General features: G+C 32.7%; 2 protein-coding genes across 3 annotated transcripts in view; one reads left to right on the plus strand and one right to left on the minus strand.

Moving 5' to 3' along the window:
• Mgat4a (alpha-1,3-mannosyl-glycoprotein 4-beta-N-acetylglucosaminyltransferase a) overlaps positions 1-23525 on the minus strand; it is a 225010-nt gene extending 201485 nt beyond the window's left edge. The window contains exon 1 of one of the 2 annotated variants that reach the window (XM_072540365.1): positions 23201-23525. In XM_072540365.1, the coding sequence (XP_072396466.1) occupies positions 23201-23339 (139 nt within the window). In that variant the 5' untranslated portion in view covers positions 23340-23525. Of the gene's footprint in view, positions 1-23175 lie in introns of both variants that reach the window. The other variant, XM_072540367.1, reaches the window with a different exon arrangement.
• The window catches only part of LOC140447610 (probable 3',5'-cyclic phosphodiesterase pde-5), a 296700-nt gene that overhangs the window by 54326 nt on the left and 215229 nt on the right, over positions 1-27145 (plus strand). The gene's annotated exons all lie outside the window — the stretch shown is intronic.

A 27145-nucleotide genomic window follows, 5' to 3' on the forward strand; every position in this document is an offset into this window, starting at 1 on the left:
CATAGGTATATCTCGGCAAGGAAAAGGGGTACAGAGCCCATCATGGCGGCATATTTTATTGCTAATTTATTGCTGTTGATTGGTATAATAACCAATTCCCAAAAGATAACCCTTCATCTCGTAGCTCAAAACACACCCCCGGAAGACCAAGATATCCGTCAAAAAACGAAACAGAAGGAATTGATTGCTAATTTATTGCCGAAGTGTTACGCCATGAAACAATTTATTACTGCAACCGTCTCAAAGAAACAATAATTATGCTAACTTTACAGTGAAGCTAGCATAGCCATAGCTATATCTCGGCCATGAAAAGGGTGACAGGACCCATCTTGGTGACATATTTTATTGCTGATTAATTGCTGTAAATTGGTACATTATCCAATCCCCAAAAATGACCTCATTATCCCCCTAACGCTAAACTCATCCCCGGAAAAATCGAGATATCTTATTGTTAATTAATTACTGTTGATTGGTACATTATCCAATCCCCAAAAATTACCCCAGTATCCCTCTAGCGCAAAATCCGTCCCTGGAAAAATCAAGATATCTTTCTAAAAGTTCGTCTTACTCTATCGACTTATGCTAAAGTTACTGTAAAAAGTTAAATAATGCACTTTTTATGCATTTCCCACAAACTTTTTTAAACACAACTTCATTTCTCTTTTTGAAATTTCTAAGCCACTCTTGCACTTGCCGCAAAGTTTTTAATGCTTCGAGTAGACGCGAACTCTTTTGCTTTTTCCTTCAACAAGTTTCCACTAATAGACACTTTTGTCCTCTACACTGTCTTAGCCAAATGATCAGACTTTCTCCCAGACGAGAAAATTCATCTTTAGTAGTTCTTTTCCGTGCTCCAGCAGTTTGAGCAGCATTAATTTTCTCCTTATGGTTTATTAGGGTTGAGAGAGTACTCAGAGGAATCTTAAATTCTTTTGCAACATAACTTTTCTTCTCACCTTCCTCTACTTTTTGGATTAACTTCTTTTCAGCAATCGCCAAACATTTATACTTTCTAGGGCTCATGACTAACAAAATTTTAATCTGTATACCAACGAAAGAGTAACAGTAACTAATAACTAAAAACACCAATGCGTGAGAAGTGTGTGTCAAATATGTAGTCAAATTAACCATAACAAAAACAAAGGCGCGTTGATATAAACAATCTTTCCGCCTCTTTCTCTCTGCATCTTTGAATTGTCGAGTGTTGGACGCCGATGAGTTTAAATTAACGTTTTGTTACATAGCAATTTTTTTTTTCGTTCGAATTACCAAGTGCATAAAAATGTATTGATTTAGTTCGAAACATAAAGATATTTTGTAGGGAACTCGTGATAACTTTGAATTATAGAGAGGTTCGAATTATCGCAGGTTTGAATTAACACGAGTCGACTGTATATACCTACGTATAGAAAGAAAACCTACGTGTTTCTGGAAAATAATTCCAGAAACGAAAAACAAAAGAAATTAAAAAAAATTGTTTTACATTAATAGTGCGGAAAATGTAAGTTTTTCTAATTAATGAAGTTTCAAGTTTTTTTTGCCTTTTAAAACCTTTTAAAACGTTAAAAAGCTTCAAAATGACTTATTGTAATAGTTATTTTCTTGCTCCGAAAACTGCAAAATATAGACCATATCGGATCTGTTTTGACGTGGATGTGAGACGTTTGAATTTCCTATAAGAAGGGAATAGTTAAAAATGTTTCAATTTATTACCTTTGCTGCAAAATAGCAATAAATACAAAAAAAAGGGGAGAAAACAAGCCTGTTCTTATTCAATGCTTTCAACCAGTTAAATTGCACTTGAGACCTTTGTAATTCACCTAGCAATCTTTATAGATAAAAATTAAGGAATATAAAAGTTTGTCAATTTTTTTACATATAGGTAGAAGAGGACTTCACTTATTCAACGCCCTTTATAGAATTGAAATTGGATTATTCGGGCGTTATCAGAAATTTGTTTAAATTTCAAAAAAATTTTTGGCTTATTAACAAATAATGTAATTACTATTTTTATTGGGAATAAGCCACAATTTAAATTAAATAAGTTTACTGACGTTTTAATTTCCACTTGACACATTTGGTCTCATTAAGCATAATCAGAGCTGCTTCTTTGATTTTTCTCTTTTTACCATCTGGTTCTTTTAGGACTATACTCTATGCTCATTTTCCCATGCGTGCTTAAATATTTGAGATCTATCAAATTCTCTATTTTTAATATGAGATTGATGTTCACGTATTCTAACATTTATTCATGATTGTGAATTTTTATTTAGTGTTATAGATATTAATGTGATATCAAGAATTTTAATTTTAAAACTTTACAAAAAATATATATAAAACATTATTTAAATTTTTGATTTATGATTTATATCACACCTTTCAATTTTGTTATCTCAGGTTTTACTCGTGCTTCAATATCTAGATTTTACAGCTGATGGGTTAGGTCCAAAGAATAACGGAATAAAACAAAATAATATGATATGAAAATAATGTAATAAAATAAACTGATTAAAATACCTTCAAAAATTATTAGCATACAATGTTTATCAAACAAAATTCGTTCTACGTACGTGAACCTTCAATAATGCATGGATAATATAATACAATTACAATCTAAAATCCAGCTTATTATTCTACATAAACAAATCAAGTAATATTCAGTGTCCTTCCTAATGCAATTTCGGTATATCGATTGTACCAAGAAAAATTTGTATGAATTTTCCAATTCTCTCCACAGCTCCGTGTCCCATCTCAGAACAAATTTGATCTCCTTCGACTATCGACAACTTATTCACCCGTTACTAATATGATATAATATTATTTGACCCAAAATTCTCAAATTGAATATATTATGAATGTTTCTTCCGTTGAAACGCTTCCTCTGCCTTGAGTTGTCCAATTCCTCGTTCTATGCAAAATTAACTATCAGTTCTCAGCAGCATCCGATGTAATTGGCAATATTAAACAAGATATTGCAATTTAGTGTCTTCAATGCCCTCCTTCGAATGCACGTATCTTTCCAATGATGCCAGCCTCTTTTCCTCTCGCCAAACTTAATCTCTCGTTCCGAAATAAACAGCGATACGTAGAATACAAGTAGGAAAAGTTTACTTACAAATTTGTACCAGATCAACTATCGTCGGACACACTTACTTCACCAACTCACAACTTATTCTTTATCACTTACTACCCCTGGAGACCACCTCGAAAAACCAACCATTCACTTTAAAAAACTGGAACTAACTAACTTCTCTCATCTCATCTATCCATCCATCCAACCTCTCATTATACACACCCATCTCACCACTTTCCAAATTCTCGGCCAATCAGAAATTTGCATACCACTCCCCACATAAAATCAGAAATACCTACAAACTTTCCTAATTCATATTATTTCTACAAGGACACTTAATGTCTACTGGGTATTTACAGATTCCGAAAAACCATTTACTTATTAACTATTTTTATTGTCCTGTTCATGGCGCAAACCCGGATTACGGAACACTTTATGGCTTATGGGAAAAAACCATTTTAAAAACCAAATTATTAACTTCTATTCATTGTACCCGCACTATCCACTTGTTATATTTATACAAAAGATTATTTATGACTAAGATTACCTTTGGTTAATTCCAGGCAGTTCGGAGTCTTTTTACTTTCTATAATCTCTGAAATATTGATTTCATGGTACATTTAATATTTTTACTCTTCAATTTTGAATACCACAACAATATATATATATATATATATATATATATATATATATATATATAAATTATATTTATTTATTATTGCGATCATTTTTATTTGAGTGAAACATCAAGACCATTAGATGTTAGAATAAGTGAACACCAATCTTATATTAAAAATAGATAATTTGATAGATCTCAAATATGTAAACACGCATGGGATAATAAACATAAGGCTCAATGAAACGATTCAAGTATAGTCCTAAAAGAAACGGATGGTAAAAAGAGAAAAATCAAAGAAGCTCTAATTATGCCAATTGAGACTAATTGTGTTATAAATTCCTCGGCAGAACGCAGTAGGATCTGGTTACCCATATTAAAAGAGAAAGTTAATAAAAGGAAAATTTTAACACTATTAGTAAGTTAGTAACATATCGAGGACACATCATTTATGTTTTTAAATAACAAACATATAAAATCAGAGTTTGGTGTTTATGAGAGTAAACTAAATGTCCGACTAAATACCATGTCGGGAGAGTATTATGAGGTTTTTTTTCCTGGTTTTTTACTCATGATTTACTATAAAATCACTAACAGGAGAATTTTACTGTCATTATGACATGTGGTTGTCTTTTAAAAGGCGAATTACATGCTATCATTTTTCTGAATCATATTCTCAAGATAAAGTTGATTTCATGAAATCGAATAAACTATCTTACAATAAAGTTGTCCCAACTTTAAAATGTATAATGTATGTCTGAATTATCAATATAAATGAGTCAGATAAAATTAAATTATTAGAAGAATTTTTAAACTTATTTTAAACTTAAACTATAAAACTTACCTTAAACAACTAATTGTGATTTATTTCCAATAAAAATAGTAACTGCTTTAAGATGCCACAAGAAAATAGCTTCAGAACAAATAAAAAATCTCGGTAACTATTAGTTTAAATTAATTTCAGAAAATGGCGTTGAAAAAGGATTAGAAAGACGCTTCTTTTTTTAAAAAAGTTGACTTACGAGCAGTGGTTCCTGAAATAAAACAACAAAGTTGACCGGCATTTGTGACGCAGTTATAAACAATAAGTAGGATGGTTTATGACTTATTATTATAACCATTATCTTTCTCTTTCGAAGTTATTTCTCGATAAAATTTTTCATATTTTCTGCAATATATTTATACATTCAACTATATTACAATAACAAAAACGATCGATATTGCTCGTGAAAAATACCAAAACAACTACATTAGTGCAGTCGTCAGGGAGCTGACCCATAAAAATCATACGAACAAGCTTAATTTTGCCGAGAATATTAACTTTTGGACTCCAAAAAAGATGCAAAAAAGTTTATCACTTTTGCACCCGGGCTTCCCCCTTAAAACCCCCCTGGTAGGAGGGGAGTAAAAAGCAAAAAAATCGATTTACCAGGAATCTGTACCTCGTAGAAAAAAATGTTTTAAATAAAAAATGGAGCTGAGATAATTTCAAACAAGAATGTTAATTAGCACTTTTTGTGTAGAATAAACCGTTCTCTCAGAAACAACGTTTGAAACGACCGTCAATTTTGAATGTCAGTAACGAGCGCGAAATCAATCTTCACTAGAATTTGTATCAGCTCGACGCGATGTACAAATTCGATATCTTTTGATCCAAGTGTCCTATCGACAAAAATTAAGATGCGTTTTAAAGGTAAAGAGTGCAGCTTTCGTATGCAGTTTTTGTATTTTGCCGCGAATAAGCTCAGTTTTTATAAAGGTGTTAAATAAACAAACGTCGCGCGATTTTTTACGAATCTCGTGAGATCAATAGATTTGATTACTTTTATTGACCAGTCGTAGTAAAATTTCCATTTTTAGAGATCAATCTTCAAAAATCATGAAATTTCAATTTTAATTTATGGCAACAAATATGAGGCATTTGAAATATGAATAAAAAACGCAGAATTTAATGTTTAACATTACAAACAATCGCACGTCAAGCGAAACGCCTCCAAGAAGACGTTTTTTTGTGTAGTTTATAGCAGAAGTTTGGTTCTGTTGAAAAGCGTAGTGTAATTGAAAAAAAAAGTTTTAAACATTTTTGAGTGTTTGTTATGTAAAAGTTTAAATCTAGCATTTTTAAGCATATTTCAAATGTGGCCAAAACTCAAAACTAAAATTTCATGATAGGTTTTAAAGGTAAGGCTCTAGTAATGGAAACTTTATAGCGACCGTCAATGAAAGGAATATATTGTACTGATCTCATGAGAATTATAAAAAAAAGAAAAAATCGCGCCAAGTTTATTTATTTAACAACTTTTTTAAATCTGAGTTTATTTGCGATAAAATACAATAATTTTTTAAGAAAGCTTAACTCTTTACCTTTAAAATGCATCTTGATTTTTGTCGATAACAGACTTGGAACAAAAGATATCAAATTTTTACCGTCGAGCTGCTACAAATCTTATTGAACATTGATTTCGCGCGTAACTGACATTCAAATTCAAGCGTTGTTTGTGACATAATGGTTCATTCTACACAAAAAGTGCTAACATTTTTGTTTAAAATTTTCTCATCTACATTTTTTATTTAAAATATTTTTTTCTACGGCCGGCGTAAAAATTCTTAGTAAAAATCGATTTTTTTGCATTTTCACCCACCTGTGAGGGGGGTTTAGGAGGAACCCAGGGAGTAGAAGTGGTAAACTTTTTTGCATCTTCTTTAGGGTCTCAAAATTAATATTGGTGGCAAAATTCAGCATATTCTATGATTTTTAGAGGTTCAGTCGCATTTTCGTCTCTGACGACTGGAGTAAGGGAGAGGCTGGAACAGTGGTCAGTCAGGTACAGTGGCCACTTTTAAATATTTTGTTGTTGTTTGATAGATACAGACGCGCCATTTAGTACAAATGCTAACAATTTTAGTCACAGTAGTAGCTTACTACGCTTGACCACTGCACCATCGTTTCCAGAACCATTATGTATACGAACCTGTTAAGAGGTGTGTTGTGTAGAAGTAGCAGGTAAGTTTAAACATCTTTTCAACCAATAATAATATACATATTAAATGTTCTGTATGTTTTGTGGTATACAGTATAGTATTTAAAACTTGCAGGTGATGCAAATTATGATATATCTTCAAAGTAGTAGATTTTAGGTTATACCTCCTAAACAATGAGCTTTTGGTACAGTGCTCACACACTTATACAGGAACAGTGGCCACTGCTTTTGACAAATAAGTCAGCAGTGGTGGCCACTGTTCCTACATACGTTTGTAAAAAGCAGTGGTCATTGTTATTTCTGCAAAATATCAAAGCCACGGAACATACCAAAAAATCCCGGTATTGGAAAAACTACAGATGAAAATATGAGAAAAGCGATTTATGGTGTTTGGGAAGGTTTATTATCACAAAAGGCTGCTGCTTTAAAATACGACATTCCACGCACTGCGTTTGGAAGATATTTTAAAAAGTGCAACGAAAATAAAAATAATATAGATTGGACTTCAGATTTTTCGAGGGAGCTCCAAGATTGACCCCAAATTATGGTATCAATCAAATTTTTTCTTTAACCGAGGAAAAAGAACTGAGTAATTATTTACAGACGATGAGCAAGCTTCATCATGGTATCAATCCGAAAGGTGCCAGACAACTAGCTTATGATTTGGCAATTGCTAACAAGAAAAAAATACCAACTTCATGGGAAGAAAACAAGATGACAGGCAAGTTTTGGTTAACAATTTTTTGGAACGAAATTCAGAATTATCATTACGATCAGCAGAAGCAACTTCACTAGGTAGGGTAATGGGGTTTAATCGACCAGTCGTTGCAAATTTTTTTAGTAATCTTAAGAAGATTTATGTAAAATATGCATTAAGTAACAGCTAGTCAGGTATAAAATGTTGGCGAAACAGCACTAACAGCTGTGCAAGATACAGGAAAAGTAATAGCCAAAAAGGGACAGAAACAAGTAGGCCAAATAGTTTCAAATGAAAGAGGCACTTTGGTAACCATGTGCAATGCAATAAACGCTATAGGTAATTCGATTCCGCCGTTTTTAGTGTTAACTAGGAAATTTTTTAAAGATTATATGGTTAAAAACGCACCTCCAGGCTCCCAGGGGTGTGCTGCACCATCTGGATGGATGACAGCAGAATTATTTGAACAGTGGATGATACATTTTGTCAAACATACTAATCCTAAAAAGGAATCTCCCATTTTACTAATCATGGACAACCATGAGAGCCATGTTTCTTTAACATCTATTAAATTTGCAAAAGAAAATAATATAATCTTGTTGACTTTCTCGCCACATACTAGTCATCGCCTTCAGCCACTAGATAAAACTGTATTTGGTCCTCTGAAGAAATATTACTCACATTGTTGTTAAAATTGGTTATTGAAAAATCCTGCAAAGAGGATAACAATTTACTACATACATAGCAGAGATTTTGAGCGACGCTTATCCACTTGCTTTCTGTTCCAAAAATGTGGTATCAGCTTTTAAAGCTACTGGGGTTTTTCCATTCAATGAAAACATTTTTAATGACGATGATTTTATGGATTCAACCGTAACAGACATGCCAAACATACATCAAGAAGAACAACAACCACATAATTCAAATGTTAGTGATCTATCACAAATGGACATTCAGTTCCTTTCAAAATCAACTTGTCCAGATAAAATATCAGAAACAAATCAGAAACATCCATCGGAAATAACACCTAAAAAGAAAACTGTTTCTTATGAAGTGATGGAAACTTTCAAGGACACACCCGAAAATCGATTTATTTCCCCTGTATTACTGCAATCATATCCTAAAGCTACCTTATTGCCATTAAAAAAACAAAGGAAAGAAACTACTGAAATTTTAACTGATACATCAATTTATAAAAGAATGGAAGCGGAAACAGCAGAAAGAATATCAAGGCAAAGTAGAGTGAAGAGAGCTAAAACTACAGTAAAAAGAAAAATTAATAGTTCGAACAAGTCAAATAGAAGTAATGCAAAGAAAAATTAAAGCATACAACAGTGAAATTGAATTGTCTGATGTTGTGGATTCGGACGATGTTAGTATATTTTCAGAAGTAGATGAAATTTTTGACGAAGACATATCCTCACGAATGGTGGAAGTGATTTCATTTGTTCACGTGAGGTTTCAAACAAAGAAAACTTCAAAATTTCATGTTGCACAAGTTACAGAAGTTTTTTCTTCTGGTCAAGAATACAATGTAAATTTTCTAAGGCGTCACGGAATACAGTTTTCATTTTCTACAGTTACAGATTCTGCCACAATTACAAAAGAAGATGTTGAACTCATTTTAACTTAACCAAAAGTGCTGGAGCAACACAACGAACAGAAAATTTGTTTACTTTTAAAGCGGATTTATCATCTTATATTTGTAAAAGACTTTTTTACGCTTACGCTTATACGTATTTCGGCCCAATAGGCCTCATCAGAACGGCTTTCGCAAGCGCCCTGTACGTGAAATCAAATCTTAACTGTCTTTTCCTTTTTATTTCGATATATTCTGTACGAGTACTAGAAACCAATTCGCTAAGAATTTTGCCGAGTTGAGGAGATATGTTGTGGAATGCAATTTTTAGATTCCCCATGTCTCTCTTAACATCTTTATCAACGTCTGTTTTGTTTTGCAATTCTTAGAAGGCACAGATTAAAGCGGAATTCTTGAATTTGGTTTCGAAAATTAGTCTACGATTTTATTATCAGATGTCGCTACATTGCGTCTATACGAAGCCATGTTAGAGTTGCTTCCTAAGACAGAAAATATTTATTTCACGTTCAGAGCGATTGCGAAAGCCGTTCTGATGAGGCCTATTGGACCGAAATACGTATAAGCGGATGCGCAAGCGCCCTGTACGTGAAATCACATCTTAACTGTCTTTTCCTTTTTAAAAATTATTATTTATTTCATATAGAATATATCTTTTCTTTTCAATTTTCGGATAGATAAGGTTAGTTTCGGAAGACGGATAACTGTGGACTGGAAAGATGTTCTATTATTTCATCAAAATCTTCATTTTGAACTAGAAAATTACTCCTCAAATTTTTATCATTTAATTCTAAATCAATTTCATCAAAGTTAATAGCAGCATCAGTATTTTCTTCTTTGACTCGACATTAATAATATTGCTTTGTGAATTTTTGCAAGTGACTAAGATAAATCAACACACTGCAAACGGTGCTTAATGCAAACACATGACTTGGAACATTCTTTCAAACACTTACAACTAATTTTGTCCAATAGACTATCAGGCAAGTCAATTTCCCAACCCCACTCTTTTCCTTATAGTGCATTACCAAGCCATTGCTGAACTTGGGAGTAAACCCTAAAGCAGTGCTGAGCGGCTGCAGATTCAGTCAGTGGGAGCATCGTTAAATTTAATTTTTTTGCACTTTTCTTTTTCAAACTTATATACCTACAACAGTTTATTCAAATCTACTACAATGCCTGTTTGACCACCATAAAGGGCGATATTGTTTTTAAACCAGCACTTTTTATTTGGTTTTGTGAAGAGTTTGGCAAATTGTAGACCTGCAGTCATCAAATTTACGTCGTTTAGTAATACCTTAATTATATTTTTTGCCCTGGTTATAGAATGTCAAAGTTTATTACAAAATGAATTACAATCATAAACTGTCTCAGACTTTTTTCCTTTGCTGGGCTTCCAAAAATTAATATTTTTTTTTTCGCACGTGCTCGAAATGTTAATATTTATAACCAGCAAGTCGATATCTTCAGGTACTATGATAGTAGCAGTTTTTCATTGTTATATTTATAGCTATTTGTATAATTAATGTATAGCTATGTGTATAATAAATTCATAAGCTTGATCAGCATTAACTCCAGCTGCTTGAAGTTTCTGTTGCAAATTAATTATAAAACGATTTTGGTTCGTTTTATTCGATAAAAAATTTTCTTGAGATACTGTAAACGAGGTTGTAGATTGTAATTCAATATCAGGACAATTTTTTCTAGTTTGACGATGACGTCTTTCGGCTATATTTGTACTTTTATCAGAGTTTTTAGGATATCCGTCAAAAATTATGTAGCTATTAGGTGAATAATGCTTATTAACGACGTCGACATAAGTACTTATTCAAAATTATATTAAACGTTTGTTTCTATTACCATCCTCTTGTTTATAACTTTGAACTTTGATCGGTTGTCTCTCAAGAACCACTGCTCATAATTTAACTTTTTTTAACAAAAGAAGCGCCTTTCCGAGTCTTTTCTAACGCCGTTTTCTGAAATTAATTTAAACCAATACTTACCGATATATTCTATTTGTTTATAAGTAAACAGATTGTTTAAAATAAAAATAAAATCCTGATGCCGCCCAAATACTCCAATTTCAATGATATGAAGTGCGTTCGATAGGCGAAATGCTCTTTTATATATAAAAAAATTGACGAACTTCTGTACTGTTTAGTTTTTGTTGTGCAATATTTTTAAAAATTTCAATTTAAAAAGAAAAATTAGATTGCAAAATTATTATGCGAAATCTAGTGAATAGATTTTATTGAAATTTGATGAACTGTTTGATTATAGTACAAACATTTTCTAGGCGAATTACGAAGATCCTAAGTGCAAGACAAGTGGTTGAAAAACATTGAATAAGACCATGCTTGTTTCCCCCTTTTTTAAAGGGGATAAAGGGGGTTAAAGGATAATAAATTTAAAACATTTTTAATCACTCGCATCTTATAGGAAATTCAATTATCTCTATTTTATTTAATTACTTTATCCAAAATAAATCGTTGTTAAGTTATAAAAAAGGAAAGTAGTAACAAAAAAAAGGATTTATATATATATATATATATATATATATATATATATATATATATATATATACAAGGATTTCCACAGTTTTCACTGTATTCCTTCACTCAACCGTTTTCTCCAATTTTTCCTGTTTAGCCAGTCCCCTTCCTGTAGGTTTCTTCTACTCATTGCTTCGTGCACTTCATCTCTGAAAGATCTTCGGGGTCTGCCTCTCTTTCTTCTTCCTATCGGGCTCCACTCTGTTATTCTATTTATCCACCGATTTTGGTCTGCTCTTCTGACATGTCCGTACCAGGTTAACCTCTTCTGTTCGATGTAGTCTATTATGTCGGAGTTCATTCCCATTCTCCTCTTAATCTCCATGTTATTTATTCTATCTCTTCTTGTTACTCTGCAGCTTCTCCTTAGGAATTCCATCTCTGTTGCTCTTATTTTGTTTTTGCCTCTTATTTATTGTCCAATTTTCACACCCATAAGTGAGGATACTTCTTGTCATGGTATTATATATTTTTTTCTTTGTTTTCATGCTGATGTTGTTATCCCATAGTACCGGGTTCAATTTTCGTATGCAGTCCCTTGTTTATCCTAGTCTATTTTTTATATCTTCCTCCGTTGTTCCTTTGTTTGATATTATGAAGCCTAAATACTTATACTTGTCTGTTCCTTTGATTTGTTTACCTTCGTCTATTTCCAGCTGTTTTATTTCTGTATTCTCCGTTGTTAGGTATTCAGTTTTCTTTAGGTTTATTTCCATCCCATTCTTTGTATATTCCTGCTCCAGTTTTCTCATCATAAAACTGAGGTCATCCTCGTCTTGTGCGATCACTATTTGGTCGTCGGCAAAACTTAGCGTATATAGATATTCGTTCCTTACTGGTATACCCATTCCTTCGCACTTTCTTTTCCATGGTTTCAGGGTTTTTTCCAGGAATATTTTGAACAGGGTGGGGGATGTGGAGCAATCCTGTAGTAGTCCCTTTGTCGTCTTAAATGGACTGCATATTCTATTGCCCGTTTTGATAGCTACTTCGTTATTCTTGTAGAGTGCTTTTACCGCGTTTATTAATCTTCGTGGAACTTCGATGTCTTCCATTGCTTCCCATACCTTGGTTCTAGGTATTGAGTCATATTCCTTCTTAAGATTAACAAAAGCCAGATGGACGGATCTATTTTTGGCCATTCTTTTTTCTATTAGTTGTTCGACTGTGTAAATGTGATCTAAGCATGCTTTCCCCGCTGTGAAACCTGCCTGGTCTTCTCCGATTTTATCTTGTATATATATTTCTAATTTTTCCTTTATGGTCTTTCCATACAGTCTGCCTATAGACAATATAATGCTGATTCCCCGATAGTTTTCGCAGTTTTTTCTATTTCCTTTCTTATATATTGATGTCATATATGCTTGGGTCCATTCTGCCGGTAAGTCTTCTCCATTCAGTGCTCTCTCAAACATTTTATGTATCATACGGAATAACTTTTCCGATCCGTTTTTTATCAATTCATTTGGTATTTCAATACCAAAAAAGGATTTTGAAATATTTTAATTTTTTTAATAATATTCCCGACATATTTGAAGTTATCACATAACTTTTTCGGCAAAAATCAGAATGCCACCTCCCACATCCAAATGTAATCGTTTTTTCACAGATCCGCCCTTGTCTAAATAAGGCTAAATCGTTTAATATTTATAAGTCTTGTAAAATTCAAGCTTGTTATCTTCGATATTGAATACAAAGTTGGATTTGGTAGTGCCAAACAAAATCCTCAAACTTGGTTTATCCCAGTGATCGTTTTTGTTTTGTAACAATTATTAGTCAGAAAATAATGAAAATACGATAATTCAACAGGTAAAATTATAAAAGTAAATCTTTGGCTCCCTTATTATTTAACACTCTTTGGAAATTAAATTTTGCAGAATAATTATTATCCAACCTAATGTTTTTTTGTTGTGTCGTATATGTAGATTTACTATGATGCTTAGAATATTATCTCATCTTTTGCCTGTTTTTCTAACATTACCGACTAGTTTATTGTGGTACAGTAGTGGTAGTGGTTGAAATTCCCGTAACCTAGACAGTATACAAACATAATATTCATGTCTTCTTTGAATTTACACTTGAGTATTTAGTAGAGCTTTAATTTGAAAGGTGTTTATAAATGCAATTCAAACTCAACCAGCTGTAAATCAACGCGTTAAAAAAATGTCAACGCAAAACATTAGAGTCAGTAAAACATCCAACAAACAGAAACAAAAGTTCTGAAAGGAACTTTCACCAGAATAATGAACACCCAACACCAGTGCCACAAACGACAAAAGCGCGTCCTGAAGAGATACAAAAAGGTATCTAAACGGGACAACTAGTCACAACCTCCACATAAAATATTTAAGACCAACACTCGATGACGGATAAAAAATAAAACAGCAATTCCAAACTGCTACAATTTTCTGTATCTCCGCATCTTATTCATGGATTTAGATTTTTTTTTTAATTTGAATGTACTTTTTGCGTGCATTACAAATATGTAATTGGTTAATAAATGTATTAAAATAAAATTTTTGTGAATAATCATTCGACTTCTTTGTTTTTTCGATATTAAGAGTCCTTCTGAAACTTACTATAGTCAGTTCGATAGCAATCCAGAAAATAATTAATCCAAAAATATTCCTGCATAATCAAGCCACAAGGTTGTTGTATGCACTGAACGCCAACTTAGACAGGTGTCTAATAATGACAGATTCCTTAAGTTCCATGAGTAGCTTAGGCAACATTTACCCAACTCATCCATTGTTGCGATTGATGAAGAACCATGTGTACCAACTTCAGCAACAGAATCAGATTGTAAAATCTATGTGGATTCCGTCACATATAGGTTTATATGGTAATGAAAGAGTAGATACTGCCGCCAAATCTTCAGTTAACAACGAAGACTTGACAGAACCTATAGTAGAAATCCTCAATTCAGAAGAGTGATTTCATAGTTTAAACGCCGAATATCCTCAAATTTAAATGTACACAGCGGCCCTCGAAAACCCCCTGTTTTCTCGATTGCAATTTGCGTTTCCTCATAAGAAATTACAGAATATATAAAGTAGTATATTTATTTGTGCTTCTCTATAGTAGACTTGACCAGAAGTTGTCGTACAGTGTAGCCAATTCTTGTTCATAACTAGTAATTATGGTCATACAACACCTGTATTCTTCCACGCAGCGATTATTACCGTCATAAAAATACCAAAAAATATGATTTTTTCAATAGTAAAAATTAAGCACAAAATTGTAATGAAATAAATTTTATGTTCCGTTTCGTTACATATTTAAATTTATAAAATAAAAATCGATATTTTAAAACATTATTTTTCAATCGTTTGGCAATGTTGGAATTAGCGAGGAAACCCCGTTTTACAATTCGGACCCAGACATGCCGTAAAACTAGTTTTTATTATTTTTTCGCAAAGAAATGCTTCATTTACATTGGCGTTTCTATACTGTGGGTAGTGCATGTGTTTTTGTAAGTATATTTTATCTGATAAGTTTGTAAACTTATTGTTGTCAATACTGTTTTATCAATACTGTATTGTAGTATTAATAAAACGTGTTAGTGATAATAAGAGTGTTATAGTTTGTCGTTTTATAGTTAATTTTTAGTTATATTCTTATACAGAATTATTGAAACCATTGTATATATAGTATATATACAGATTATTGAAATACAACGGACGAAAAACCGAGTTGTTCCAAGAGAAGACAGCAAAATTCTGATGTTGATTCCAAAAATGAAAAGCCGCAGAAGAGACGGAAAATGTTAAAGTCCGAAGAGAAGGTAATGATACGAAACGTTTATGAAGGAATTGTCGGCAGAAAAATGGCATTAAACGTAAGCCAAGCGGTCGACATTTGTAGCAGTTTAACAAAAGTATCCGTTAGCTGTATTTATCTTGTACTTAAACATACATCGGAAAATAAAAAGCAAGAAAAAGGTAAAACTAGAGGTAGGAAAAGCATTGTTTTGGATGACGAAACAAGGAATATTATACCTCGAAAAATTCATTCATTTTATTTTCGGAGTGAAATTCCAACACTGAAAAAACTTTTACAAGAGCTCGAAAGCGATGACTCTTTACCCAAGATATCTCGTAGGGTCTTCATCAGGACCATGCGCGAAATGAACTTTCGATATGTAAAACGCAACAGAAAAAGTATGCTATTAGAAAAAAAATGAAATAATTCTGTGGAGAAGAAAATATTTAGAAGAAATACGAAAAATTCGCAGTACTGGACGCAAAATATATTATTTGGATGAAACCTGGATTAACGAAGGTCATACAGTTGGAAAAGTTTGGCAAGATTTAAATATAAAAACTAAACGTGAAGCATTTATAGAAAGCTGGTCTACAGGATTAAAAGCTCCATCAGGAAAGGGACGGCGTTTAATCATCACCCATATAGGAAGTGATACAGTGTTTCTTGATGATGGTTTGCTTCAATTTGAGTCGAAAAAAACAGGTGATTATTATGAAGAAATGACTTCTGAAGTATTTGAGCGCTGGTTTAAGAGAATTTTACCAAAATTGGAATCTGGGTCTGTGGTTGTTATGGACAATGCGCCATATCATAGCCGCAGACTAGAACAATTACCGACGACGGCATGACGGAAAGAGAGAATTCAAGAATGGCTTACAGAAAAGGGGATTGCATACGAAGAATCAATGCTCAAAATTCAACTACTTGACATTGCACGGTTAAGGAAAAGTGAATATCTTAAATATGTTGTGGATGAAACTGCAAAAGATTATGGTGTCAAAGTTCTGCGTCTACCACCTTATCATTGCAAACTTAATCCCATTGAACTTATCTGGGCGCAAGTGAAAGGAGAAGTAGCACGCAATAACAAAACGTTCAAATTAAACGAAGTTAAGGAACTTTTGATTCAAGCAATCCTCCTTGTAACTCCAGAGAAATGGGCTAAATGTATAGACCACATAATTAAAGAAGAATATCGTATGTGGGAACTTGACACTCATATCGAAGTTTTACTAGAGCCAATTATAATTACACCAGGTGAAGATAATGACAGCGATAGCAGCACTGCATCTTCAAATTTAGACAGCGAATAATATTTTCTAATAGTTTAGTAGGAACATCAGCATAAAAAAACCAAAAACAAAAAAAAACGAGAAGAACATAGTAAGTGTGTATAGTGTTTGTGTTTAAATAGAATAGTTAAAGTTTTTAAAGTTAAAAAAAAAAATAATATAAGAATATGTAAATATATAATAATAAACAAATAAAATAAATATAACTATAATTTATATCTTTGAAAACGGTCTTTGAATATAGAGATGGAAACTTCAGTAAAAACCTGCAGATAAATATATCGTGGCCTATTTTGAACAATAATATTTAAACAATATAATATAATTACCGTTGAAATAAAAGTGAGTGTACGCCACTGGATTTTCATACATCTTTCCCCACTTCTACGCCTTCAAACGATGACCCACTCTCCCAAATAGTGAAATTAGAGTTTACCTATAAGAAAGATGTTCATCACTGGATTAACTCGACATTGAAAGAACAGTGGCTTCAAGAATGGAATCAATCTTAACAAAAACTACGAGACATAAAAACAACAGTTACAAAATGGAAGAATAAGTGTAGCAACAGGAAAGACCAAACTATAATAAACAAACTGAAATTAGGACATTCACGCTTAACACATGAATACCATATTACTGGAAGTGTTCATCAAATGTGCAATAAGTGTTTCAACAGTTTAAGTGTTCAACATAATGCCCTGCATATTCAAATGAGAGGATTAAGTCTAACCTACCGACAACTCTATGCGAGTGTCTATAGTCCTCCAAGATATTCAAAAAGGTGACTAATACATTTAATATAACAGCCGAATTGTACGAGGTCTAAATCAAATACGCCGTTTACTAATAAGAAAATCAACACAATATCAGTTCACAACATTTTTATTGATCTCCGTACATTTTACTCGATGATATGCGGTCTTTTACAGTGAGCCAGCTGTAACAACAAATGCATTCACGATACGTTTTAGCAAATAATATTTGGTCACCACAAATAATCCGAATTCGTAATTACTCACTCCTTATCAGTGGCGTTTCATGAAAGCGTGTTTAAAGTCTTGTATTAAAATTTGAATTTATTTGAGAATTTATTGAATAAAATAAAAACAGTTAGACTACGTTTTTTTTAATAAAATGTTTAGATAATTTATTGCCAAATAACAAATATAACAATTGTTAGTAAAAACGTTTGTATTTATACGTATTTATGTTATGATTTTTAATCGTAAAGGCTCTGTACTGAGGTATTAAGATTTTAGAATTTGTAAATCTTAAATAATATTGTTCTAAATAAAATTGTTTTGAATTGGAAAAACTATTTTGGTCAAACTAGTGTACTAGGTACAGTTTATATTATGTGGTTTACAAGACTTAAAAACCGATTTTAATCGCTTGAGAATGTTCTAAGGGCTCTTCTTATTAAAGAGTGACATTGAGTACCTAAAGTTAGCCAACTGTAGTGTCAATTACAGAATGCGTGTTTTGATTTGTTGCGTATCAATTAACTGAAATAAAATCTTAAAATAAATAGGTTTTAACTTTCAGGTATTTTATTTTGTTTCATGAATTTATACAATAAAATCTTTAGTGTTTCTATAAACTATTCAATTTATGGTAATATAAATAAGCTAATATACAATAAACTAATCACAACTGAACCAAATTTTTAATAATCTTAAGAGGTGGAGTTATAACCTCTCCAATTAACTTGTTTCCACACCACCCATGGGGTAAAGTTTTCGGTGCGTTTTATTTGTACGTGGTGTCCCCAATAGACCTAATCCACAATGCAATATTCATTCAGAGTCTGTTTCTGACTGAGATGAATTTAAATGAGATTGTTTTATTATAAGAGTAATCAATTTTTTCACAACACTGGTAAATGTGACTGTTTCAATTAATTTTAAAAGCACATATGTACCTCATCTATCTAGCTATGGAAAACTCGAAACGGAAGTGGAGGATCAAGTGAATAAAGCAAACGAGCCGCAGGTTGCCTAAATGAAACAATATGGAGAAATAAAAATATCGGAAAAGAAATGAAACGTAGAATTTACAAAACAGTCATCAGACCAATAAATGCGCGGCAGAAACACGACCGGATACAAAAAGGACAAAAAAATGTTAGAAATAGCAGATATGACAACCCTTTGAAAAAAAGATGACAAGACAAGGTGGGCGGCATTAATAACTGCGTAAAAAACAGGTATAATGGAATGGCTACATAAGCCGAATGACAACAAATAGAGTAGTAAGCACGGCGAGAGACGGTTCTCCAATTTGAAGAGGATCAGTGTAAAGATCACGAGAACAATGGAATGACAACTTACTGGAGGCACATTGAAAAAACAGATAGTCATATTAACACAAAAAGAAGAAGAAAATATGTACCTCATAATTTTCCAAATTATTTTACTCCATTGATTCTGCAGAACTGTCTGTTGAACTGTCTGAATCATTTGATCCTAATTGTATTGTCACAGGCTCAATAACAGTATCCACCATGCCGTCCAATCTCCACATATCGTCTTCTACTTTAATAACATGGCTTATCGCATTGCTCCAATCAGTTGAATGTATATTGTCCAAACTAGCTTGCAAGAGGCTCTGGACATCAATAATTTTAAAAGTGACATTTTCTCGAGCTACATATCCTTTCATTTGTGCCCAAATTAATTCTATTGGGTTTAGTTCACAATGATAAGGTGGTAGTCTTAAGACGGTAATGCCATGAAGTCTAGCCATTGTATCCACAGCATACTGACGATATGTACTACGATGTTGTCTAATAATATTCATTAGCTCCATTTTAACCATATCCTCGCCGTATGGAATGGATTTTTCTTTTAACCAATTTTGTAAAACTGCTTTTCTGTCACTCATATTAGGAATTCGTTCAACAAGTCGGCTATGATAGGATGCATTGTCTAATACTACCACTGAATTAGGTTCAATACGCTGAAGAACGTTTTCGAACCATCTTTCAAAGCATGTGGCGTCCATGTCCTCATGATAGTCGCCTGTTTTCTTTGATACAAAAATGAGAGCACTATTTTGCAGAAAACCTGTATCACTACCGATATGAGCTACAATAAGACGCTGACCTTTGCCTGATGGTGCTCGTAATCCTGTTGATAAGCCTTCTATAAATGCTTGACGAGGAGTTGTTACAGTCGTATCATGCCAAATTTTGGAAACTGTATGACCGGCATTAATCCAAGTTTCATCAAGATAATAAATTTTTCTTTTGGAAAGACGATAATCTCTAATAGAGCGCAAATATCTTCGTCGCCATGCTACTATTTCCTCTTTATCTATTAAAATTGATTTTCGAGATCGTTTCATGTAACGAAAATTTAACTTGTGTAGAACTTTTCTTAGCGTTTCGGCGCTCATTTGAGGAATCATATTGTTTTCCAGTAACTTGGTCCTAACTGTTTTGATCGTTGGGGGCTTATTTTCTAAAAAGAATGTATGTACAGTCCTCCTGATTAAATTCAGTTGTGTTTCATCTAGATCTAGAGGTTTTCGTCCACGCTGGCGAGTTTTTGGCGCACTTAAAGTTGCTGTAATTTTAACTATCAACTATCAATTTAACTTTAACTAATCTAAGTATTAATGGTTTTACTTCATTACAATATAATAATTAATTCTTGATTTTTTTATTACAAATCCAAGCCTTAATCGTTTTGTTTTAAATCTTACAATGCGTTTACTTGTCGTTTCATGATTTCATTTAAGACAAACACGGCAAATCAATAGATTTAAATTTACCTCGAAATAACGAAATATAGGTAGTTGTTAACAATAATAATATTCTAACAATAATAATAGTCTAAAATAACAATAATAATCTACGAGTTTGCAGTGAAAACTTTCCGCTGTAATGTATCAAAATTCACTCACGTTCACTGTGCACTACAGTACGCTACTGACACTTCTCAAATTTAACCATTATCAGCAGCTGCAAATATATGTGTCATCGTCTTCAAATTTTTGTCGGAGTATAGAAGAAAACTGTGTCTATTCGTCAGTTTTAAGTTTTCTATAAACAATAGGAATATACAACCAAATATAAACATCAGTGCGTGTACAAATAAATGTGTAATAGTCAAAGCTTCTAATAACAAATGTACTTAGTTTAACTGAGATTTATGTATGTAAAAATCCACGTATGACAAAATCAGTATATATTAAGTATCCAAAAATGTAAAAAAAAAATGTAAATGCGCCTTAATTTTAAATAAAAAAAGGTTGTTTCAATTTTCTACTCGGTACGCAAAAATCAGAACTCGTAAACACAGGTATTCTCACTCGACACTGCTACCTCAGATGTCTTGGTTTGATGACTTCTCGTATGACTCCTCTTTGGATACTGAATTTTGATGAATACTTATTATCCAACTTATCAAAGTCTTTTTGTCGTGCGTATAGATTTACTGTGATGTTCAGAATATTATCTCCGTTTTTGCCTGGGATAAGTTTATTGTGGTATACTTTTTCTAAGAGTTTGTCTTAATATAGAAAGAGACAAATTGACAAGGTGAAAATCTCGGGTTCGTTGTAAAGAATATTTCCATGAGATTTTTTTTTAATTATTTGTACCCTTCTTAACAAAATAGATCTCTTGTAACTTTTCTGCAAACTTGATCCTTTTCGAGTTATAAACAATTTAAAACTGAAAAAAACGCAAAAACACCACTAAAAAATATTGTTGTTGACTTTAGAATGACCTAAATTCTTCTTTCATTTTCCTATAAGTATTTCATGAATTTTAAAACATTATTTTTTATTATTTAATGAAGCGCTTATGACAAGACGGGCGCTCGGGCTGCGGCGTGTACAAGAGAGAGAAACAAGGTCTATGCTACAATTTTTGCTGGTTTGAATTCTTATTGTACAAATCAACGCCCGCTTTGCCATGAGCGGTTCATTAACAATTAAAAACAATGTTTTAAAATGAAATAAGCCCAGAATTTTCGATGGGAGCTGATAAAAGAAACCTTGAACTTGAATCTAGGCACTTGATGATTTCAAAAATAATATTTTTTTGCTTATGTTTTTGAGCCTTGAAAATCGTCATTTTTCGATTTTTTTTTTCATTAACAATTAAAAATAATGTTTTAAAATAAAATAAGCGCAGAATTTTCATCACGAGCTGATAGAAAAAGGCTTAAGCTTATATTTAGGTACCTACTTGATGATTTATAAAATAATATTTTTTACTTGTGGTTTAGAACCTTGAAAATGCCTTTTCAGTTATAAATTATTAACTTGAAAACGATCAACTTTGGAGAAAACTTAGAAAAGATGTTTTTTCATCACAATGATCTAAAAAAAAATAAACCTAATGAATCACACATGGCAGGGAGGGCGCTCATTTGTAAAATGAGAATTTAAACCAGCAAAAATTTGTACCATAGATCTTGTTTCTATTTCTTATACAGGCCGCAGACCGAGCGCCCGTCCTGTCATAAGCGCTTTATTAACCATTAAAAAACAATGTAAACTTAAATAAGCCCAAAGTACTTATCGGAAAATGATAGAACACGGTTTAAACTTGAATTTAGGTCCTTGGTAAGTTCAAAATTAATATTTTTTAGTTATGTTTTGAAGTCTTGAAAAAATTGGTTGTTACAATTTGTTTAAAAAAATTTTAACAACTTTTTGCCTAAGCGAACTCTTAAAAATTATTTTGGGGTATCTTATGAAAGTGATTATGCAAAAAAATATCATGGGAATATTTTTCCGAACGAACCCGAGCTTTTTGCCTTGTCTAAAAGAAACCATTATTCACACCTTCAAATTTATAGGTACTTAAATATTTAACAGAGCTTAAACTTTAAAGCCTTTCCTAAATCCAAATTATTGTTTATCTTACGGATTGTTCGATGATCCGATGTATTCTGTATAATAAATACACCAAGATTAAGTACGTGATTCTGTGGCTCTAAAGCTCATGCTTCTGTAATCTTCGCTCTTTTCCGGAAGTGTTTTCTTCAGTAAGTGTATAAAAGTGGTGGCAAATCATTGGGAAGCTCCTGTCTAATAAATGGTTTTAAACATGTTTTCGTATAGGTTCCATGTAGTTTTCTTCTACTACTTTGAGGATTTCTTAATTCGTTTATACCTACTTCTCTATTTCCTATATAACATTTTTTTGTAATGTATATTAAGGATACTTTTGTTTTCTTAATATAAAAGAACTATGGAAAAATCAGATCAACGGAAAAAGACGTATGTGTCTAGGATACCAACAAAAATATTATAAAGTTCATACATTGTTAGCAGTTACATAAATTACTTCAATCAAATCACAACAATCAAGACAGCTCTACTTAATTTTTTAAATGACAATTTTACATACCAAAATTTTATAATGTACTTCAAGGTTGAAGTAATATTTGTTTGGTTTCTAAAGTATTCAGTTCATAAGACGACTCATTAAATAATAAAATACACATTTCGTACATTATTGTAAAAGTTGTTAAGGAAAATAAAGATAAATGTTTATAGTATTCCCCAGGTGGTATAACCGCACGCAAATGTATATTTAGTTTCAAATGTAAGTTAAAACATTACCTAATAATATAAACTACCTGTTCTACGTAATAGACCACCTACCTGGCACAGACAGTATGACAAATAAACAGAACGGCACAAACACTATAAATATAAACACAAAAAAACAGTTACGTTTTCTGAGAGATGACATACTTAAATTCACTATTGTCATGTTCAATAACTGAGCGGAAGATAACATCTTCTTAATTTACTTCTTAATAATCATATTAACAGCTCGTTTAACTTCTATAAAACGATATGAACAAAAGTCAACAACGAAGTCAATAACAACACGGTTGATTGTTTTACAAGAGACCAGAGATATACGCCCGGCGTAGTTATGATCGAATAGCGGAGCGGTAAATACTTTCATATAAAGGTCGCATAGTGGAATCAACACGCGGACACAGTGACGAATCCTATGCGGCGTTGGCAAATGGTAGCAAATTTCAGCGTTAAACGGAATTTACCGAACAAAAATGAAATAAAATAATTTGCGAAGACAATTAATTACTTAAGTTCGTCATTTATTTCTCAATATGTTCTTTTTTCAATTTCTTTTTGTGGAATCTCACAAAGTACTTTAAAAGTTTTTGAAATAGGTTATAAAATATGAAAGTTAATTTTGTATGAATAAATATGTGTCTTCAAATAGTTTCTTGTTAACTCATATTTATGTCTAAAGGTTTTCCGTGTTTGTCGGATGAAGAGTATTGGAAATAGATTTATAATTTAATTCGGAAAGAGAGAATTTAACAGAGAAGATAGGGATCCGTTATTTCGTTTTGTTTTAGTTAGAATCTTTTTTCTATTGTATATCCTGTAAACTATATAAATCTTTAACCAGTTAGTTTCGTCTATAGTACTGAACACATAAGCTGTGGTTATACCACTAAAATCTTGTCTCAGTTGACGTATTAGCAATTCTTCTTTGACTTAAATTACCTAAAGAGTTTAACCCTATCAATTATGCAATATAGACATCATAATACAACATAGCACTATGCTCTGCTTTTACGCTAGGATAGCAGTATCATCTGCAAAGGTGGATATAGTATCATTTTCTAGATCAGGTATGCCGTATGTGTATAACAGGTAGAGGACCCTACCTAAAACGCTTCCTTAAGGGACTCCTGATTCGATGTCTTTAGATCTGCGTACACGTCTTCTTGCTTCATTTTAAAATATCTTTCAGATATGTATGACTGCAAAATTTCGAAATATTGTTTAGACATAAGAATTTTGAGTTTGTAGATTAAACCTTCATGTCATACTTTGTCAAAAGCATTTAGCTACGTCTAAAAAGATTGTCGAACTGACTTTCTTTTCTTTTAACGATTTTTCAATTATATTGGTAATTCTGAGTACCTGATAAATCGTAGAATATATATATTTATGAAGTCAAATTGGTGACCCCAACAAATGTAAACATCATAGATCATCCTCAACATTATCATACTGACTTTACAACCCTGTGTGGGTCCTAGGCTTGTCCAAAATTTCTTTTAAGTCGTCCCTATCTATCGCCTTTCTTCGCAAAGCACGTATTTCCATATTTCTCATGTCTTCATCGATTTTATCAAGGAACCTTTTTCTGAGTCTTTCTTTTTTTCTCTGACCAATGAGTTTACCAAGGAGCGTTTTTATAGCTGCATCAGTGTATTCCATCCCCATTACATGCTCTACCCACCTCAGACCTCCTATCTTAGTATTTTTCTTTCAAAACATCCTAACATATTTACATTACATTTTGTAGAGTCCGGGTATCTGAACCATATGTTAAAACTGGGCGTATTATTGTTCTATCAACCTTTGTATTTCTCAATATAATTGAGGATTTAAGAAGTAGATTAAGCCAAAATAGCATCTTTTAATTGTGCAAAGTTCTGTGGACTCTTTTTGAGGGAGTGGTATTTTTAATATTGACGAGCGTTCTCAGATATACAAATTCGTTAACTGCGTCCATGTCATCGTCGTTTTTAACAAACGTGAACAACATAGATAAATCTGTCGTGTACTATGCATAAAACTAGTGTTTAAAATATCAATCAGTAATACCTATAATACTAATGTGAAAACGAAACTCATAAATTACTTTCGATAAGTAGACTATACTGATAATTGCAGATATTCCAGAGTATTTGCAACCTCTTCTATATTTGTGTTTTTACCGTTGCTACCGTTGGTTCTACAGATGGTAGAACACGCAAACAAATCGACTACCTCCTATTGGAAAGCAAGCACTTAAAATTAATACTTACTTAATCAGTAGACCCATTTGTACCTTTCGGTGTTGGGCCGTTTAAAATACAATTCATTACATTACAATATTTGACAGCCTTCTGAGGTGTCCTAGCTCTTAACGAACTTTCTCCATTCCTTCCTATTGGATGCCATCTGTGTTGCTTCCTGCCAAGTCTTACCCTTACTCTGCAGTATCTGCGAGATGTCACTGTTCCATTCTTTAATGGGTCTTCCTCTTCTGTTCTTCCCTATTGGTTTGGCGTCCCACACTCTTTTAGCTTGTCTATTATTGTCCATCCGGGTTAGATGTCCGAACCATGCCAATTTTTTCTCTTTGATTGACTCGAGTATCGGTTTGATTTTGAGTCTTTCTCTTATTTCTTCATTTCTGATTCTATCAGTTCTTTTTATTCCCATCGTTCTTCTGAGGTATTTCATCTCTGCTGCCTGAATTCTGCTCTGATGTCTTTTGTTTAATATCCAATTTTCTGCTCCATATGTCACTGTAGGTCTATATATTGTTTTGTATATTGTCATCTTGGTCTTTGTTGATATTTCTTTGTTATTAAGGAATCCTCTATTTAGTGCTTGAAATAGTTTTCCTGTGTTTTCCATTCTGTTGTTAAGATCATCCTCGATGTCTCCTTTGTTGTTGATTACTGTTCCCAAGTATTTGTATGAATTTGTCTGTATTATTTTTTGTTGGTCTATCATTACTTCTATTTGATCTTCCGTCCCTTGTTTCCTTGATATTTTCATTATTTGAGTCTTCTCTTTGCTTACGTTTAAGTTGTATTTGCTTGCTTCTAGCTTAAAATTAATAACAGATGTTAAAAGTTATAGAGGGACAGACGCGGATTCCGATCATATACTAATGATCACGAAATTAAGAGAAACTATTTGAAAGGTCAGAGAACAGGGATTATCGTATAAAAAATATGATGTCGCCAAACTAAGAAACAAAGACACTGCTGAAAACTTCTAGGCAGACGTGACAGTAAAACTACTTGAAAGCGAAAATTAAGGTGACATCGAAATGGAGTCAGGAATAACAGAAGAAGCTATGAACGAAGCAGCTCAAAAGCGGTTAGGTCAAGTAAACAAGGGAAGAGATAAAGAATGGTTTGATGCCGATTGCAAGAATAGCTTTAAGACATGAAACTAGAAACAATACTAAAATATATGGACAAACCAAGTGACGAAAATAGAAATGAATATAAAGCAGAAAGAAGAGACGTGAAAAAAGTAGGAGGAAGAAAAGGGAGCACATGGATATGAGCTCCAAGAGACTGAAGAACATAACATCAATAAAAACAAAATTACTACAAGAGTAAAGAAGGGCATGTTATAGCAGATAAGCAGAGGAAGCTAGATAGATAGAAAGAGCAGTTCAGAGAGCTGCTTAATAAAGAACCGGATGGAAACGATGAGGAGCAAGTGGAAATAGTAGGGGAAGTCAACGATACGGCGGAAACAATAGAGACTCGCACAGTGAATGAAATAATAGAAATCATATATAGCATGAGAAACAACAAAAGTGCAGGCAGCAATGGTATTCCTGCAGAACTAATCAAGCATGGGGAGAGGCACTTTTAGCGCGTGCCGGATATGTAGCCTGCTAACGAAAATCTGGTAGCGGGAGGAAATGGTGGAAGTATGGAGAGAGGCAGCAGTATGTGCCATTCATAAGAAGGGAGATAAAAATACAGGAGTATCACTCTTTTGTATATAACATATAAAGTACTCGCCAGAGCCATAAGA

This window comes from Diabrotica undecimpunctata, chromosome 8, assembly GCF_040954645.1.
Source record: "Diabrotica undecimpunctata isolate CICGRU chromosome 8, icDiaUnde3, whole genome shotgun sequence".
Classification (NCBI taxonomy): domain Eukaryota; kingdom Metazoa; phylum Arthropoda; class Insecta; order Coleoptera; family Chrysomelidae; genus Diabrotica; species Diabrotica undecimpunctata.